The sequence below is a fragment of the Diorhabda sublineata genome, chromosome 5 (genome assembly GCF_026230105.1).
Source record: "Diorhabda sublineata isolate icDioSubl1.1 chromosome 5, icDioSubl1.1, whole genome shotgun sequence".
Classification (NCBI taxonomy): Eukaryota; Metazoa; Arthropoda; class Insecta; order Coleoptera; family Chrysomelidae; genus Diorhabda; species Diorhabda sublineata.
The window spans coordinates 11,946,492-11,965,368 of NC_079478.1; the positions used below are offsets into that span (position 1 = coordinate 11,946,492).

An 18,877-nucleotide genomic window follows, 5' to 3' on the forward strand; every position below is an offset into this window, starting at 1 on the left:
AGTCAAATAAATCTATTAAGTACCTAGACACTCTCGCTGAAGTTGATTATACTTCTTAAATTAAACATCTTTTTCGACCTATCAACTGCTAAATAGTTCATATTGATTGATTAAATTCGTCTGGGAACAAAAAAAAACTTAATGTATGGAATGATAAAAATATTTCGAGGTTTCTTTCGTAGATTATCAACAATAGCTGAGCTACAGAACCAACCAAGTATTTTTAGAAAAATAATTTTTATCTGGACAACAATGAAAAAGCTAATTACGTTAATATTGTTAAAAATGTTTGTTAAATCGTCTGTATGCAAACAAAGTTTCTTGTAATCAGTACATATACTGTGACGCAAATCCCGAACGCCCCCGCCTAACCCCGCTTCAGCTGTTTACCAAAAAGCATATTATACGTGCGATAAAGAAGATTTGAACAGGAAATTATGCAACGTATGTTTTTGTATCGCGTGCTTGTGTGTTGTGAGTTCGTTTTGACCAAGACATTTTAATTTTTTTAAGTAAGTGCATATGAAGATATAATTCATAATTTGACTAATGTTCAAAAGTTCATCAATATTTGTTAAGTGAGGAAATAAAATTACAAGATAAAGTGGATCAGTTATTAATTTACAAGGTATCTGGAAAAACCGTAAAAAAATAATTTAAACGTGAAAAGACGATTTGTGGCTGCAGTTTTGTTTTACCTCCCTTCCTGTCAATAGTGAAAAATTGTGAGTGCATTCGGGGGTTACGGAAGTAGTGGATAATGAAAAAAAATGAAAGTAATTTTTACAATTATCTTCTCAATCAGTTCCGAAAAGATTAAACCAAAGCTTGTCCTTAATTAGACAAGATAATACCTAAAAGGATTTTGACCGACAAAGTTTTGTTTGCGCCACAGCCAGCTTTAAACTTATAACAATATTATAATTATATCTATAAATATAATTATGTAGCTACCCTCCCCCCCTGTAAAAAAACTTACGCCACGACAGTGCCGGTCTACAAGAAAAAAATAGTCAATTTAACTACTGCCGAGATATTTTGGGAGATAGCAGTCAAACTGTTTATGTAAAAAATGTCTACCTTCTTTGAAGAGCTTCCAAAATCTTTATTTTTTGGTGGAAACCTCTTTCTCTAATAAATAATCATAAATCATAATAAATAAAATCAGCTCGAACTCTTTAAAAATTTCAATTAAATATAAATTATAAATAGAAATAAATTCAAATCTTATTTCATAAACTACAGGGTGGGCCAGAAAGGCGTACAATTTTACAAACTCTCTTTCGTTTGAACGTTATGAGAGGGAGCTGTGCGGGTGGTGGGGATGGGTAGCTCGGGCTCGGAAATTTAGTCGCGATGGATCACTTCACCGGAGCGAAACGCGCATTCTGCATTAAACATTATTACATTTGTTTCGACGTGAGTTTGGATAACATGACATAAATCAGTGTAATTCGATCGTGGGTCAGAAAGTTGGTAGCACTGGTTCAACTCTCAATCAGAAGCCTACACGACACGCCCAAAATCAACAAGAACAGAAGACACAATTCAACAAGTTAGAGCTTCAGTTCAACGTAATCCTAGTCTATAGACTCGTAAGCGATCAGCCGAACTTGTGGTATCCAGAACATCTTTGCGTCGCATTTTGTCGAAAGATCTGAAATTACATCCGTATAAAATTCAACATGTGCAGAAATTACAGTCAAATGATTTAATATTCTGTTCTTCTACGAAGCCCATTTTCCCTCAAATGGGCATGTCAATAGACAGAATTGCCGGGATGTTTTTCTTTCCGCAACTGCAACAATTTGAAGTTTATAATCGTACGACATGGTTTCAACAATATGTCATACTTCTAATGCCTCTTTGGCGGTCGTAAACCAGATGTTTGCTGGGAAACTGATATCTCGCCGAGGTAACATTGCATGGCCGCCTAGAAGTCCGGCCCTAACACTACTGGATTTTTTATGTGGGGATACCTGAAAAGTAGCCCAATCAGTTGAAAACCAACATTCGAGAAGAAATAGCAGCTATTCCCCGCGCAATGTGCCAGGGAGTTTTTACCAATTTGAGATCTAGATTTAAAGAATGTTTGAAGCACGATGGTGCACACCTGGATGATGTTTTTTTTAAGAAATGAATTTCCCAGATGTATACTTCAAATAAAATTGTATGTGGATTATATTTAGTTTTTTTTATTATTTTTTTAAATAATAAAAAAAATAAACTTCTTTCTCGATTTAGTTGTAGCAAAATTTTCAATTATCTCATCAAAATTCATATTCTGTAACAACTCATTTTCAATGCAAAGCTTTGTTAATGACGACAATCGCTCATCTAACATTTTAGAGCGATATACATTTTTTATTTTCTTTAAAACAAAGAAAGACCTTTCTGCTTGACAATTCGCTCGTCACGAGCATTCGGTAGGGTATACATATATACATTCGGAAAAATTTCGATCATATCTGATTGAACGATCCGATTAAGCATTTTCAATGGTATTAATAAATTATTTGTATAATTAATAAATTCGGGTTGAAGTTTCACAAAAGGAATGAATTGCTGCAATTAACAAAATAATTCAAGTCGTAGATCATTCGAATATATTTCTACTAGAAATTTTACTGGAACTTCATCATCAATATTCTGAATGCATGGAATATAGAATTTATTATTATTTATTTACAGTATAAAATTAATATATAGAGTGAAAAATTAGTGCGTGGATTAAATAACTTTAATTCATTCGTTTTATATAAATCTCCAAACAATTTTTAGAAAAAAAAAACACATTTTGCTATAGATCCAATATTGTTTCTAAAACTAATGTAAAGTAATTCTACGGGGCCCCTACGTGTTTGGGACCGGGGGCTTCAGCACCCGCTAGATTCTCCCTAAATCCCACGCTGAATGTACCATAGACTGATATAATTCAATTTAGTGTGAAGAAGATACATATGTATTATTAGCTGACCCGGCAGACTTCGTACTACCTCAATCTATAAATAAAGGATTTGAAACAAACCAAAGGAATGCATTTTTATCAAAACAAATAAAACAAAATGCTCGGTATAAATGAAGTTTTATTATTAATTACACATGTTGCTTACTTACAAAACGGAGTCCTGAAATAAGGTTTCAATTTGATATTGACAGACACACACAGTTGTGACATAGTCTGTTTATCAATTTAAAGCTTTCTGATAACTATATTTTTTGTTTAGTTTTGTAGTGCGTAAAACAACATAGATGACGGTTTTCCGACGCGACGTATAATTGTCCATGCGCGAAACAGGGAAACTCCAAGTTGATTCCGCAAACTTCCAACGACTGGCCTTACGATTTATTTATGGTAATCGCAAAGGCCAGACGTACCGGAAATTGTAAGCGTTTAAATGGTGAATCCGTTGGAGTAATGGGTATACACGGGATCAAGACAACATCTCCTTTGTATTTTCCCTTTATGATTGTTGCTTCAATGAAATTATTCATCACCTTTTTTACAGCCAGTCTTGTTCCATTGCACAGTCGAGATTGATTAATATTCCAGTGAATTTAAAAACTCCATGAGATAAGTGACTACGCAATCCTGGTTTATAACGGTGTCGATTGATTTGGAAGAGAACAACTGATAAGCTCCTCTTTCGAGTCTGTGATGTGACAGAAATCTGTGGGTAATGTGATGAATCCGGTCGAGGTGTCCACTGCGACTTTATTATTTCCAATGTCTAACAACTGCTTCGCAAACACATTGTTGCAAAAATACTCGCATGTTAGCAGAAAAGTGTTATTATCACAAAAGATCAACAAAAAAGAGCACATAATTTGAAATGTCACTATCACAAAGGATCGCGGTAATCGTCACTCACAAATATAGAAGAATGCACTCTTTGTCTGAGGTATCGATCGATATATAAGTTGGTTGTCAAATATTATGGTTGCGTTCAAAAATTTAATTTGTGACTAAACATCAAGGAAAAACATTGTTGTTTTTATTTTATTCCAAGTTTTTTCATATTTATTCCCCTTTTAAATCTTTTCTGGACTAACCTAACCTAACCACGAATAATTCAAGACCAAAATTCGCCAAATCGGTCCAGCCGTACTCAAGTTTTAACGAAACTAACGAAAAGCTTTTAATTTTTATGTATATAGAAAATTATTATTATCAAACCAAATTGTTATTTTTTACTTTTATATTATCTAATATAAAATTGTGTCGCTTTGTACATGAAATTGTAAAATTTTATGAGAGTAAAGCTTATCTCTCTCTCTCTCTCTCTCTCTCTCTCTCTCTCTCACACACACACACACACACACACACATTATACCGATTTGAATGTAGAACATCCAATATATTTACCCACGAGACGCCACTGAAACCATGAAATAATGGAAATCAATTTTTAGGTAAACAAACAAACTACAAATAGCAATTCGTCGTGGCAACAACGATACTTATGTTTAGGAGACACAACTGATTGTGATCGCTAAGTAGAATTTAGACGAAGTGCCTTTGCAGTATTATATGTTAGCAGAAATTGCTCGAACGAATGTTACGGATATAGTAAAATGTAAGTTTCTATGAAAAATGGTGAAGGGTAGTTTATAATTGATTGGGGCATATTTATTATATTTTAAAAAGTCATTCTAATATACAGGTTATTCAAAATCTAGTTAGAACAAAAACCAGTATATTGGAGTTGTAGTCAATTTTGGAATTTGTGTACTCTTTATTAAACTAAAAATCCAAGCTTTCTGGAAATGTTTTTTCCAACATCAGGGAAACTACAATATAAGTGGAGTCGAGAGTGTGGACTAAGCACGTGAAATCACCTTCACCTGGTTTAGAGCGAACAAGAGCTCTACGGGAAAGGTAGGTTGGGGGACGCCCCTAGTACCCTTATCGGTCGATCACAAGATCGGTTGACCAGTGGACGTTTACCTTTATGAGGATGTAAGTCCTACTTGATCTATAAAATTTGAGATAGAGATTTTATATTATGTTAAACTTAGTGATGTTGTGTTGGGATTCAGTCTAACAGGTAGGTTTGAATCTAATGAGAGTAGGAATGAATAAATCTCACCGAGATTGTGTATGTCTGTTTTTTTTTGTTTATACAGTTTTGTGAATGACAGATGTAGGCCATTTCTATGAAGGTTCTTTTCTTCTGATGTGGTTCAATTGTTAAAACGCTTGCACCATTGAAATCCATCTGATGGTTGGTCGAACTGACATGTTCGACCAGGGCACATGTTCCAGTATATAATCTGCAGTCGCTTTTATGGGAAGTGATTAGTTTAGATAAGGATCTGAGGGTTTTTATTACAATTAAAACCCGTTATCATTAACTAGGGACAACTAGTTCCAACAAACCTCTTCAGTTAAAACTAATTTTTACTAATCAAACTATAGTTAACTACATCTTTCTATTGGGTAGTGAAAACTAGTGTCAATTAAAATAAAATTTTCTAGTTCGTATTATAATTGTATTGTAGATTTCACCATTGGATGAGGTGTCAGTTACAACTTTGTTCGTGCAAAGTGCTACTGAAAAATCATTCATCGGCTCAGGCTCACCTAGCAAGGTTTCCTAAGATGCTCCCGGAAAAACTGTCGTGTTTCTAATCGCGCTTTGTACAAAAAAAACTAATATGCCACGAAAGTTTATTTCAAAAACCCCGACTTTTTAATGTTATAATAGAATAAAATTTTAAAACAATCAATTTCTCAACTTGAACACTGTTTTCCATTAGTGGAATTCTCTAATAAAAGCTAGTCTCAACTGAACTGAGTAAATTCTAGTATTTCAAAGTGAAAAATGTAAAAAAAAACGAAGTTTAACTCTGATTGACTAATAAAAACAAATTTGAACGCCAAGGATATTAGACAACAATAGTTTTGACTAGAAGAAACAAGTTTTAACGAAGAGGGTACTAGAAAAGACTATTTTTGACTAGTAAAAACAAGTTTTAACGCTGAGGGTACTAGTCAACACTAGTTTTAGCGATAAAAACAAGATTTAAAGCCGAGTGGGCTAGTTTCGACTAGTAAAAAAAGTTTTAACGCCGAAAGTACTAGACAACACTAGTTTTTACTAGTAAAAACAAATTTTAACGCTGAGGGTACTAGTTAACATTAGTTTCGACGAGTAAAAACAAGATTTAAAGCCGAGGGTACTAGACAACACTAGTTTTGACTAGAAGAAACAAGTTTTAACGAAGAGGGTACTAGACAATACAATTTTTGACTAATAAAAACAAGTTTTAACGAAGAGGGTACTAGACAATACAATTTTTGACTAATAAAAACAAGTTTTAACGCTGAGGGTACTAGTTTCGAGTAGTAAAAAAGTAAAAAAAAATTGGAGAGATATATAAATACATAAATATATAATTGTTTTTCATGGTGCGACTGAAAATATTCTTCTTATAGAACAAATCGCAACTTCAAATTAATTATTATATAATCAACGCTTACCTTTAATTAACAGAATCTTCAAATAGTATTCAGAATTGCTAGTCGATTGATAAAAATTTCAAATACAAAAAGATATAATCATTTTCAATGACTTACACACAAATTATTATGACATAATATATCAGTTATGACACACGACAGATAAATAAATTAGCATGTAACCTGGTTTTCAGTAACTACTTATTGGATATTGACAATCTGTCCTTTATTGTGTAAATTTATCTTATGGAAAGAAAAATGACCAAAAATGTTTAAAGAATATAAGATAAGAAAAAAATCAAAACAAAAGAGAAGCATGCGAAAATCAAACAATGGTATAATTAGAAATAAAAAAAGTAACATAAAAATTTACCAGAAATACATTAAAAAATGAAACAAGAAAATCTACAGTGTAGGTAGACGGCAGTGTTTGGAAGCAATATTTTAGTGGAGTACGAGTATTGGAGTAGTTTTTACAGAAGGAATTGACGGAGGAGAAGAATAATCAACCATTATAAGAAGATTTAAAAAAATAAAATATAGTTATTGAGATGGTGGAATAAAAAACTTAAATGGCCAAAAATATATAACTCTGATGAACACTGAAATATGAAAATATCGATTTTAATAAAACTAAAAGCCTTAGAAAAATTGATGAATAAAAACCAAAAGAATGGAAACCCAAAATCTGTCTAATTCGGTCACGCGTGACAACTGTTCCATATCTTCTTCCTACAGCTCAAAAGGATCACAACCACAATGCTGAACTTTCTTCTGATAGCACTCACGGTCAATTTCTCACTATATCCCCTCAAAAAACCATACTTCAACAAACAATAATCAGAAGCAATGCTCTAGTGTGACTTATACAACGTGGCCGAAAACTTGTCATGACTGCTCAATACATGGCGCTCACGTCGCCCTGCCAAGGCCTTGTGCATTCCAAGGATGGTAACCGACCAAAAAATAAATGATCACTACCTAAATCAATAAAAATATCCCTAATACGTCCAGTTCTGACTTTGTGTCGGAAACTTGGACGATGAAGAAGGTTGTAGAGCCTAGTTTTTGAAATAATTGTGAGTGTAATATACGGTCCAATAATATAGAAGAATATTGATGTGTTCAAATACACAAGATAAACTGCGGTGGGCAATTAAGTCGTGCTGTAAATGAAAAGTCAATTCAGTAAAGGATCTTCAGAGCCGGATTAGTCGAAAGACAAATGTTAAGATGAATGGATTACGTCTGAAATGTCTGGATTATTCAAATAGAGAATTGGCGAGCGGCTGTCTGCTAGTGAATTACTAGAGATAACCAAGATACAGTGCTAAGAATGATGATGACTACTACGCCAATTATACTGAAGTTTGATTATTTACCAACAAATGATTAATTGTTTTATCAATTTCTTATTTGAACCATATATTTTTTATGAAAATTAAGTAATTGTACGAAATACCTCAATCGGAAATTATGTACGAGGATGTATTGATATCTAGTTAGCCTAGACCAGTACCATGCATAAACAAAATATTGCGTTATCATAGCAACGAACAATAACTTATTAGAAGTGTCAGTGTAAAGTTTTACTTCAAAAAAGTAAACCAGACTTACGCAATAAATTAAAAGAAAAAAGATGTCAACCGAAATTGTGAAAATCGAAAAATTGGAGTATCGAGCCATCATCAAGTAGCTGTATTTGAAAGGGTTAAGAGGTAAGCAGATTTACGAAGATATGCTTAATACCCTTGGTGATCAATTTCCTTCGTATGCGACCATGAAAAATTGGACTGCAAGCTTCAAAAGAGGTAAATTTTCGATTGTAGATGATGATGACCGATCGGGAAGGTCAAATTCTGTGTTAGTCCCCGAAAATATCGATGCAGTTCATGACATGACTTCATCAGACCGTCGAATTGAGCTAAAACGGATATCTGAAGCACTGAATATTTCATATGAACGCGTTCATCATAAAGTTCACGCCAATTTGGACATGAGAAAAATTGCTGCAAAATGGATTCCCAAATGTTTGAATGTTAACCAAAAGCGTGCAAGGGTAGAAGCATCGCGAAGACGATGTAGACTTCTTAAACCCAATTTTTACTATGAATGAGACTTGGGAACATTTCTACGATCCAGAAACAAAGCAACAATCGATGGAATGGCGACACTCTGGTTCTCCAAGACCTTAGAAGTTACGTGTCCAAAAATCTGCTGGAAAAGTTCTTGCTTCAGTTTTTTGGGATTGCTATGGAGTAAAACAATAACAGGAGATTACTATTCGATATTGCTAACCACACTATGGGGAAAATTTAAAGAGAAAAGACGTGGAAAGCTATCCAAAGGTGTTTTGTTTTTGCAGGACATCGCCGCTGCACACAAATCTCATGTTGCCATGCAAAAAATTCGTGATTTAGGGTTTGAATTACTAGAACACCTCCCTTATTCACTAGATTTGGCTTCGTCCGACTATCATCTCTTTCCTCAACTGAAAAAAGTTTAAAAGGTGGTAAATTTGCTTCCAACGAGGAGGTAATAAAAGATGTGGAGGTCTGGTTTGCAGAGCAAAAAGAAACATTTTTTTGAAAGGTCTAGAGACGTTGCAGGTTCGCTGTAATATATTTATCCAATTAAAAGGAGAATATGTTGAGTAATAAAATATTTTGACATTGAAAATTTTGTTTGGTTCTATAGTAGGCTAAGAATTTTTCAATATATCCTCGTAAACATTGATTGTAAAATTTTATCAAGGCAGACAAGCTAGTCAAGAAAAAAACATTATATTACAGTTATAAACAAAAAACAACTTATTCGTATACTTTAATTAATTTAAAAATTAACAATATTACACCACATAAATGTGACTTATTGTAATTTTACGCTCTTATCTTATGGGGAATACCTGGTATCACAAGTTAGGTCTAGTCAATATTATACAAAATTTCAAGATACATGGAATACCACCGAAAACGTGAGTCTCTAGCTCCCACCACACTATTACATATTAAAAGGTCAATTTGCAAAATGAAAATAAATAGATAACCGCTACACAATATCGAATGACCTATTGATTATTAACAGGTACTTGATCTCTTTTGGCCTTGAAATCTTAAGAACAATATAAACACACCAACACAATTAGGGAAACACAACAAAGTCGATTTCTTTCTAAATCTAAATTTCTAAAATAATTTGTTAATACAACTATATTTTTCTAAATTATAAATTAATTAGTTGCACTTTAACTAAAATAAATGTTGAGTAAACTCACACAATACAATGATGGTCCCAGACGTACCTGGCCCGGCAAAGAAATTCCAAAAATTTTGTTTCATTTCAATAATTTCGATACCCTTTTTATAATAAGAATCGACAAGTTCCTCAACATAGCCATCAACTGCCGACACCACCTCTCGTTGTTGGAAATTCTTTGACCACCGAGTCGGGAACAGAAAATAGTCCGCGGAGGCTATATCTGGCGGGTGCATGAAGTAGCAATTCAAACTTTAATTCATTAATTTTGGCCATTGCAATATTGGATGTGGAATTGGTGCATTGTCTTGATGAAACAACACTTTCTTCTTAGCCAAATGCAACAGTTTTTGCTTGATTTCTTCCCTTAAACGTTATAATAAGTTCGCATAATACTCGCCGTTGATAGTTTTTCCAATTTACAATTACAATAGTCAATGAAAATTATCCCAAAAAACCGACGCTATGATTTTGCATGCAGATAGAATGGTCTTTGACTTCTTTGGAGCCGGTTCTCTCTTTGCAGTCCATTGTTTTGATTGTTCTTTTGTTTCGGATGTGAAGTGATGCACCAATGCTTCATCCATGGTTATAAAACGGCGCAAAAATTTAGCTTATCTTCACGACGCTGTTTTTATTCCATTGTGAACAAACGCGACACCCATCTTGCACACATGTCCAAATTTTTCAATTAATACGCAATGTACATCACTTTTTGAAATGTATTAGTATAGAGGACAATTGTGCTAAGCGACGATTTCTCTTTTACATATCCGGATTTGCTGATCTTACAACCTTTGAGAAACATCCAGAGTTAGATCATCCTGTATAAGTATATGAATATTGTAATTAAGTTCATTAACATGCATGAGTAATTAATGTGAATCCTGATTCCATTAAAAATAATGAGTATGATAAACTGCTAGAATTAATTTCAATTTTTTTTATTAAATTGAGGCTTCTACCATGTGATTTATAAATATACGATTCTTTTCGAATTTATTTACAACAGGAAACCTATAAAAATTTTATTATTAAGAAAAATATATCTGCTGCGGTTTCTTTCTTTCTTTTACAATCCCATAGGTAAAAAATCTGATTTGTATTCTATTTTATTTAGTCACTGGACAAATTAAAGATTGGTTGGTTATATTACATAACATTTATTGTGAGTTGTTGAATGCAACAGTACGGTTAAGACTGAATTCAAAAATATTTTTTCTAATATATCTTAATATGTTGCTATTACTACTCTTGATATAATAGATATAATAGATGCTGTATTGTGAACTGAACATATTTGCCATTATTTATCACAAGCTTTGAGTATTACATGTATACAAGAGGCGGGATACAGTTTTAGAAACAAAAAAAATTTAAGCTTCAACATTTCTTAGAGAACACTTTTTAGCATAACCTCAAAATTTGAGAGTGAATTATACACACTTTTTTATTTAATAATTGCTTTTCTTGAACGAATGGTCTGATTTCGAACGAATGTTTCAGGAAATTTAACATGTTTCACAGAAACAGAAAAAGTGATTTTTGTCACTTTTCATGGTGTTTTTTAGATATTTGCTTAAGAGCAAAAAACCTTTTTTTTCATTAAAATATAAGAGTTGTGATAATTTTATACCCTATATCAGTGTATAATTGAATAAAAAAGTGAAATACTGTAAGCTTTTCTGAAAATAAAACATTTTAGATCAGTGTATAATTGAAAAAAAGTGAGAGTGAAAGCTGCTCAGAAAATAAAACTAAATCAGCAGATACCCTTTTCAGCTCCTTCAGAGAAATCGAACCTATTGAAAGTATACCAACTTAATGGCACAAAGTCCTCATTCTAAAGAAATTTGAAATTTCAAATTTTTACCAGAAAATATTTCTTCAGATTTTTTTATATCTCAATTAGAAATTAAGATGTTTATAATTAAATAATACTGAAACACTCCACAGATTTCAATTATTTGTTTTTGTTTAATAACAATATAAAATAAACTGAAGTGTTTTTTCTGTAGATTTCTTTGGGTGTATTTGTATTTGTATTTTTGAATTTTAATTTCTAACAATAATTGAAAATTTCAAGCTTTAACGAGTCTTTTTTGGAATTTTTCAAGTATTTTTTAGAGTTGTAACCTTATATTATGTATTTATTTTTTCAATCAAAAGTAAATGAATAAATAAGAAGAGATTCCTAAGTCCTAAAAATAAAATCTTTACGTAGAAATTTTGCTTGAGAAGAGAACGTTTTTCGTTTTAAAAATACATCTCAAAAAACAGTATGACATTTGAATTTTTTTTAAATCCTCTTGAAAAATACTAATTCTAATGAAAATTCGTTAAAATTTGACTGTTCGTTCAAGAACAACAATGAAAAAATCCGTTTTTTTTTTGTAATTTACTGACAAATTTTTAGGTTATGAGAGAAAATGTTGGCTACAATAGTTGTAGATTAATACATGATCTACAACTTTTGTGGGACGATTTTCTCGAAGATTATATTGTAATTTTTTAAAAACCGTTTCTACATAATTTCAATCCCAAAGCAGAAGGGCTGTGCTGATTTGGTTGTCCACAAAACATGTTTTATACTTGTTATTAGACATCCATAGTTTATCCAAGATTTTCTTATTGCTCCTACTATAACATTTCCCCAATATTCAGCTCCCCAATAGACCACTTCCTTTACGTTTGTTTCTCTAATCTTTTGTACCAAAGGGATGGTATCGTCCTTGATTATAAATTTTAAAAACCTTTTTCGGTACTGCAACTTCAGCGCCTGCAAAACTTCCTGGTCCATTGGCTGTAGTAGAGGTGTCACATTTGGTGGTAAAAATGCTGTTTAGTTCTACAATGTCTGTGTGGGGTGTGGGTGCATTATTGATCAAAAGGATAGCACGTGGGATAGATCATTTTCCTTACTAAACTGTTTAACAGAAGGCATGAATTGATCATGAAACCATTATTTAAATAATTTGCCATCCACCGAGTCTCTTTTCTGGCGTCTATAATAGAGTGGAAATGACTTCATGTTGATATTTTTAATTTTATCATCATGAGAGGAAGTTCATGGTTATCGGCAGCATTAGAACAAGCCATTAATGTTATTCGATCCTTACTCATCTTAAAACCAGGAGCACGAGTTTCTGCTTTGGAAGCGGTATAAATTTGTTGGGACGAATAATTTCCTTTAGCTGTCAAATTTTTAAATGTAGCAAGGTACTTCCAGCACCGCAGCATGATCAGAAGAAAGCTATTCTCCAGTTATAGTTAACTGGCGGTGTTAAATGGTCCTTTTTCTATCAGTCAAACCAACTGGTGCTTGCCGTAAATGAATTGTCACCATTTAATAAGACGCTCAACTGAATAGCTTTTTCATGAACAATAGGTTCACTTAAATGGTTTCCTCTTAGAGGTAAGCTATGTTTACATTTAGTAGCCATTCCATTTTCCTCTCAAACTAATCTTTCAAACAATAACACAACAAACAAAAAGCACTACAGTACTGTATCTTCACACTTCAGAACACGCACGATTCCACTGGTGACTGACCGCAGTACAAACAAAATCAAACTAGATTTCAGTATTTACTATCACTATATTCCCATCACATTTTTAAAATGATCCTCATCAAAGTAAAAGATATTAATTCAGTTAAAATTCCCTCATAGAGTGTGGTTTTGATTGGAATAAGTCCTTCGTTGCAATAGAAGTAGAAAGCATAGAATTATTCAAATATTATTCAGTAATATTATTAATGGAATATATAAGAAACTGTCAGTAATATTGCTGAATATTTATCATTTAAGCAAATATTTTGGAATTCCTATAATCTTTTTACAATATTTACTGAAACCCTGGTAACAGACATAATTTTTTTTTATTATCAAAGGTTAAAATTATTCTATATTTAAATTTATTTAATCACCTTAGTTAATGATAAGTAACACTTTAGTAAACATAACTTCCAGAAGTCTATAAACATGAATTTGATGAGTAGAACAGCTAAATTATTTCAAAAGAAAAACCTAAGATACCCCCAAAAAAGGACAAAACACGACCACACAGGAAGGCACGCACCTTTAACGCAATTATCAAAAGATGAACGTGACTTGCAGGATAATGTTGCGAAATTTGCTAGAACTAGCATAGCGCCATATGTAAGAGAAATGGAAAAAGATGGTGAAATCAAACAATCTGTTATAGATGCTTGTTTTAAAAATGGATTGTTCGGACTAGGAATTGATGAAAAATATGGTAGGTAGAGCATTTTAGATAAAATTATATTCTTACAGTCCAAAAGTAAACCCACATCAATTTAAATAAAAACACTGATGGACAGTAAAAGCGAGGTACCTCCAGACTGCTCCTTATGCTTGAAAATAGAGATCAATTGTACCAAAGTAATACCAAAAAAAAGTTTTTATCTGTTTATCCAGGAATCTTGAGATTATCTTTTCTAACACACATATATGTCGATTTACAAGCCTTCTTAAGTAAAATTATTTTTAAATTTTTAGGTGGAATAGGATCAGACTTCATGAGAAGTATAATTGCGATAGAACAAATAGCAAAAGTAGATCCTGCAGTTTCTGTACCAATTGACATTCAAATTACTTTAGTCAATACCATATTAATGAAATTAGGTACTGAAGAACAGAAACGGATGTATTTACCACGTTTAGCAAACGATACCATAGGTGCTTTTGCACTATCAGAACCCACATCTGGTTCTGATGCTTTTGCGATGAAAACATTGGCCAAAAAAGATGGTTCAGATTATATTTTAAATGGAACGAAAATGTGGATTTCGAGCGCTGGTATAGCTGGACTCTTTATTGTTATGGCTAATGCTGATCCGTCTAAAGGATACAAGGGAATCACTTGTTTTATTGTTGAGAGAGATAGCCCTGGTTTGACTGTCGGAAAACCCGAGATCAAGTTGGGTATTTGTGCTTCTGGTAAGTATCAATTTTTTAGACTATATATAAAATGAACAATGTTATATGTTCATTTTTTTGTTCAGGTACTCATCCAGTCCATTTTGACAATGTCCGAGTCCCTGAAATATCAATATTGGGAGAAGTAGGTCAAGGCTACAAAATAGTCGCTGGTTCGTTAAATGAGGGAAGAATAGGCATTGCAGCACAGCAATTGGGCATAGCTCAAGGTTGTTTAGATGCTACCGTCCCTTATACATTAGAAAGAATCCAATTCAAACAACCTATTTTTAATTTTCAAGGTTTACAATACCAGATAGCAAAAATAGCAACTCATATTGAATGTGCAAGACTGTTAACCTACAATGCTGCTAGGCTAGTGGAATCAAAAACAGATTTTTTGAAGCAAGCTTCAATGGCTAAATATTATTCAGCAGAAGTTGCCCAGCACACATGTACTAAGTGCATCGATTGGTTGGGAGGTGTTGGATTTACAAAAGCATTTATACAAGAAAAAATGTATAGAGATTGTAAGATTGGAAGTATATATGAAGGTACTTACAATATACAGATGAATACTATAGCGAAATGTATAGAGAAAGAATATAAAAATATGTAATAAATAATTTTCAAAAACACTTCTCATTCATCATTATTTATACAGCTAATAAATAATTCTGTGGATTAAACATGGAAATGACTTACTTCTTTCCTGCATCTCTACGATGGCATCTACATCTGCCATATTGAGCATTTTGTTTGAACCTCTACTACTGCTTGACATACTGCTTAATCTATCAAGACTGTCTGCAGAACCAGCAGAGCCACTTAGATTAGAAGTCTTCAAATTATTTGAGGATCCATTTATATCATCATATGTTTCATGTAATTCTATATTATCATTTTCAAGGCAATAACTTAACCTATAAAAAATCAGATATGGTACATTTTATTGCAAATCTAAAATTCAAATTAAAAAAAAATCAACCCAGTTTAAGCTACAAAAGATACCACTTAATATACTAGGGAGATACAACTCTTTAAAAGGGCGAATTGAGAACCTTATTCTTTAAAGTCATAGATACTGAGTTTATATTCTGAGGGTGATAATTTCGTGCCACTATCTACCTCATGCCACATGAATACAGGGTAGTTTTAGATAATTTCATCGTCATATTTTTTTAAATTTTCAATTATTTAAAAATATGATCTCTTTAAAATATTTCTACATAAAAAATGTCATCTAATAATTCGATAGATTCGATAAATTGTACGATTTTCAATACTTTGTCGATTGTGTATCAGCCAATTCAGAAAAAGTGACGATTTACTAAATGAGTGAATCTGATTTCATAAATATCAAGGATTGTACATCTATATCCAGGATTAAAACTTTGAAACCTGGTGCAAATGTGCGAAACATGATTCAAATTATTTTTCAATGGGGAACATACAATTTATTCTACAAAAATGACTATACTAAAAAGCCACTAACATATACTTTACTTTCTTTATACCCATGATTACTATTAAATGCAAGATAAAATGTTCACAGTAAGTACATTTTGCCATTTTACTAATTCATTTAGAAACATTTTCAAGAAATTGTATTCACACAAGCTGGGGGTTACGATTCACAAAATTTGTAACAAACAAATAAATTTTTATCCTTCATAGTTTTCAAGAAAACGAGTTTCACGGGTTTTTCCAACTTTTCTTGGAACATGCTTTAGTGGCTTAGTCTTTTTTATCAGAGCAAATTGTACGATTTTTCATACATATCAACATAACGATTTACTAAATAAATGTATCTGATTTCATAAATATCAAGGATTGTACAGCTACACACAAAATAAAAATTTTGAATCCTTGTGCAAATATGTGAAATATGATGCAAGTTACTTTTCAACTTGGAACATTCAATTTATTCTACAAAAAAAACTTTGGAGGTGAAAAAATAACACTAACATTCAACTCCTTATCAATGTCTAATTTATATATATATTATATATATATTATATATATATATATATATATATATATATATATATATATATATATATATAAACTAAAAAAACAGTAAGTATGTATTTTTCACAATAATGCACTGTACTCAAAGACAAGCAAACAATAAAACAACCATTTGTAAAAAATAATGAAACCAATGTAAGTGATTTTTAAATTACTGTTGTTAAAAGACAACAATGATTCAAAATAATATGGTCTTCATATAATAATGTTAAGAACTACTTAATTGGATAAATAAAAAATGCACAAAATAAAAAAAAATTCTGTTAAACATAGGGTTTCACAAAAGAATATGTTTTTAGTGTAATATTCACTGTTATTTGTAACCTGTAAATGTATTTGTAATAATGGATAAGAAAAGGAAATGTCTGAACCCTTTTATCAAGCATTAAATTAGAAATGATAAGTTACTTAATAATCACATGTTCACAATTTGTATGAGCTACGGAAGAAAATAATTATATCAAGAAAATAAGCTTATTCACCTATTTAAATCTGTATACATATCCATGTTGTCGGATAATTCTTTTTTCATGTTTTCAACACCATTACAGTCTTTTATAAGCACATGTGTTGTATTTGGGTTAATTTTTTGCTGGGGTTCTGTCTCAAATGTTGTATTTAAAACATTTTGATTCTTTTTAATATCAGACTTTTTGAATGTGCCATTATGTTTAGTAATTCTACGATATGTACCATTTGGATTAACCCAAGTTTCGTTGTTTTGTCCTGCGGAATTTTCAGAAATATTTTTAATTGTATTGTCCCCTTCCTTTTCTGAAACAAAATAAATTCACTTTATGAAGAAAATTTCGTTTTAATTCATTACATACCTAATTCAACAGGCTTACTAAAAGTTGTATCTGTATTTTTCTGCTTATCTCCTTCTTTCCATGTATTTTTTTTAAATGTTCCATTGAAAGAAACCTTTTTTAAGAAATTTTCAGGAGTGTCAGAATTAATACTGCTGCAACTTTCAGTTATTGATTGGAACATTGGAGCTTCAGAATCTTGCAATAATACAGTTTCAGAATAGTCAGTATCTCTGATTTCTCTTAAAATAGGATCATTCTTAATAAAACTACTTTCCATAAGATTGGCAAAAGTTGATGAGCACATGGAATTTACAAGACTTGGTGGGGACATGTTTTGAAATGAATCTGACTCTCCTAAGTCTGCTATCATTTTGTCAAAATAATAGCTACTGGAAGGAAGGGATAAATCAAAATTAACAGGCATTTCAGTTTCTCTTATAGGCTCTGAATTTTCTTCTATTATGAAACTTCTAGAGTTTGTTTGTATAGTAATTGTTTCACTGCTACTACCATACATCTCTTCATTGTATCGTTCTATAGAAGGACGTGTAAACCTTTTCTTTGGACGTGTAAATGTTCTAGAGTCAACATTCTTCTGTGAATCGATATGTGTTGTGATGTTTGTAAGAGGTGTAGAATTTGTATCTAAATCTTTGCATAACCATTTATGTAAATCTAAAACGGGATTTTCGCTACTAGAAGAGCACAACCTATAAAACAAATCTATTATTTCTGTACATCTGTAATGTAAAGAATTACTTACCAGGATTCATCATCTTCAAAATGTATGCTATTAATATCTATGATATCAACTTCTACATCAGAAAAATATGGAGGCAATGAAGAGTTTGAATTTCGTTGTCCTCTTTTGTGTTTTAAAAAGTCTTGGGAAGTTGGATTACCCGATGACAATTCCATTTTGGCACAACAAATTTTTAAACATCAACAATTACAATAGATTCTTATACAGGAGTACGGTCACTGACTACAATAGATTATAAATAATTTACCGCTATTTTCTCAGCTATCGTAAACTAGTTTCAGAAAATAATAATTAAATTAATACATTAAAAACAATGGCAAAAATTTCACCCGTCCATTGTACTTTTCAATCTCATCACTGCTACCACCGTTATTTGCCATGTAAAATAGAATGCAATTCGGCGTTGCCATGAGTAAGGAATAATCGGCAAAACACAGAATATTTAATTCTCTATTATGTAAACATTAGATTATTTATATATAGAAAACTATTATAACAATCGAAAATATTTCCTATTTTTGTGTGAATTATAATAATTAAGAATTAAGTATAACATTGATCAAAAATAGAGGTTCTTACTTTCTGTGTGACTGAAACAAAATAATTTTTTCTT

The 18,877-nt window shown here is 31.8% G+C and overlaps 2 protein-coding genes across 10 annotated transcripts in view; one reads left to right on the forward strand and one right to left on the reverse strand.

Annotated features, from left to right (window-relative positions):
• The window catches only part of LOC130443952 (uncharacterized), a 29,667-nt gene extending 10,811 nt beyond the window's left edge, over positions 1 to 18,856 (reverse strand). The window contains exons 1-4 of the mRNA XM_056778864.1: positions 18,265 to 18,856; positions 17,520 to 18,211; positions 17,172 to 17,463; positions 15,364 to 15,581 (exon numbers count right to left, since the gene is read on the reverse strand). Of these exons, the coding sequence (XP_056634842.1) occupies positions 15,364 to 15,581; positions 17,172 to 17,463; positions 17,520 to 18,211; positions 18,265 to 18,419 (1,357 nt within the window). The 5' untranslated portion in view covers positions 18,420 to 18,856. The remainder of the gene's footprint in view (positions 1 to 15,363; positions 15,582 to 17,171; positions 17,464 to 17,519; positions 18,212 to 18,264) is intronic.
• Positions 400 to 15,296, forward strand: LOC130443953 (short/branched chain specific acyl-CoA dehydrogenase, mitochondrial-like). 9 transcript variants are annotated; one of them, XM_056778867.1, is made up of 7 exons: positions 750 to 776; positions 4,414 to 4,577; positions 4,665 to 4,879; positions 4,925 to 4,960; positions 13,674 to 13,975; positions 14,239 to 14,679; positions 14,745 to 15,296. In XM_056778867.1, exons 4-7 carry the CDS (start codon positions 4,953 to 4,955, stop codon positions 15,275 to 15,277), a joined length of 1,284 nt encoding a protein of 427 aa, XP_056634845.1. In that variant the 5' UTR covers positions 750 to 776; positions 4,414 to 4,577; positions 4,665 to 4,879; positions 4,925 to 4,952; the 3' UTR covers positions 15,278 to 15,296. The 9 variants fall into 9 exon arrangements, with proteins under 9 accessions (XP_056634852.1, XP_056634853.1, XP_056634845.1 ...); XM_056778866.1 differs by having other exon boundaries at positions 4,665 to 4,874; positions 4,924 to 4,960; XM_056778868.1 differs by having other exon boundaries at positions 4,787 to 4,874; positions 4,924 to 4,960.
• Positions 18,857 to 18,877: the final 21 nt, after the last annotated feature.

What these genes read in the sequence shown, in the direction of transcription:
- LOC130443953 (XM_056778867.1), top strand. An exon ending in AGGAATTGATGAAAAATATG is followed by an intron (nt 13,976 to 14,238) that starts GTAGGTAGAGCA and finishes TTAAATTTTTAG; the next exon opens with GTGGAATAGGATCAGACTTC. An exon ending in GTTGGGTATTTGTGCTTCTG is followed by an intron (nt 14,680 to 14,744) that starts GTAAGTATCAAT and finishes TTTTTTGTTCAG; the next exon opens with GTACTCATCCAGTCCATTTT.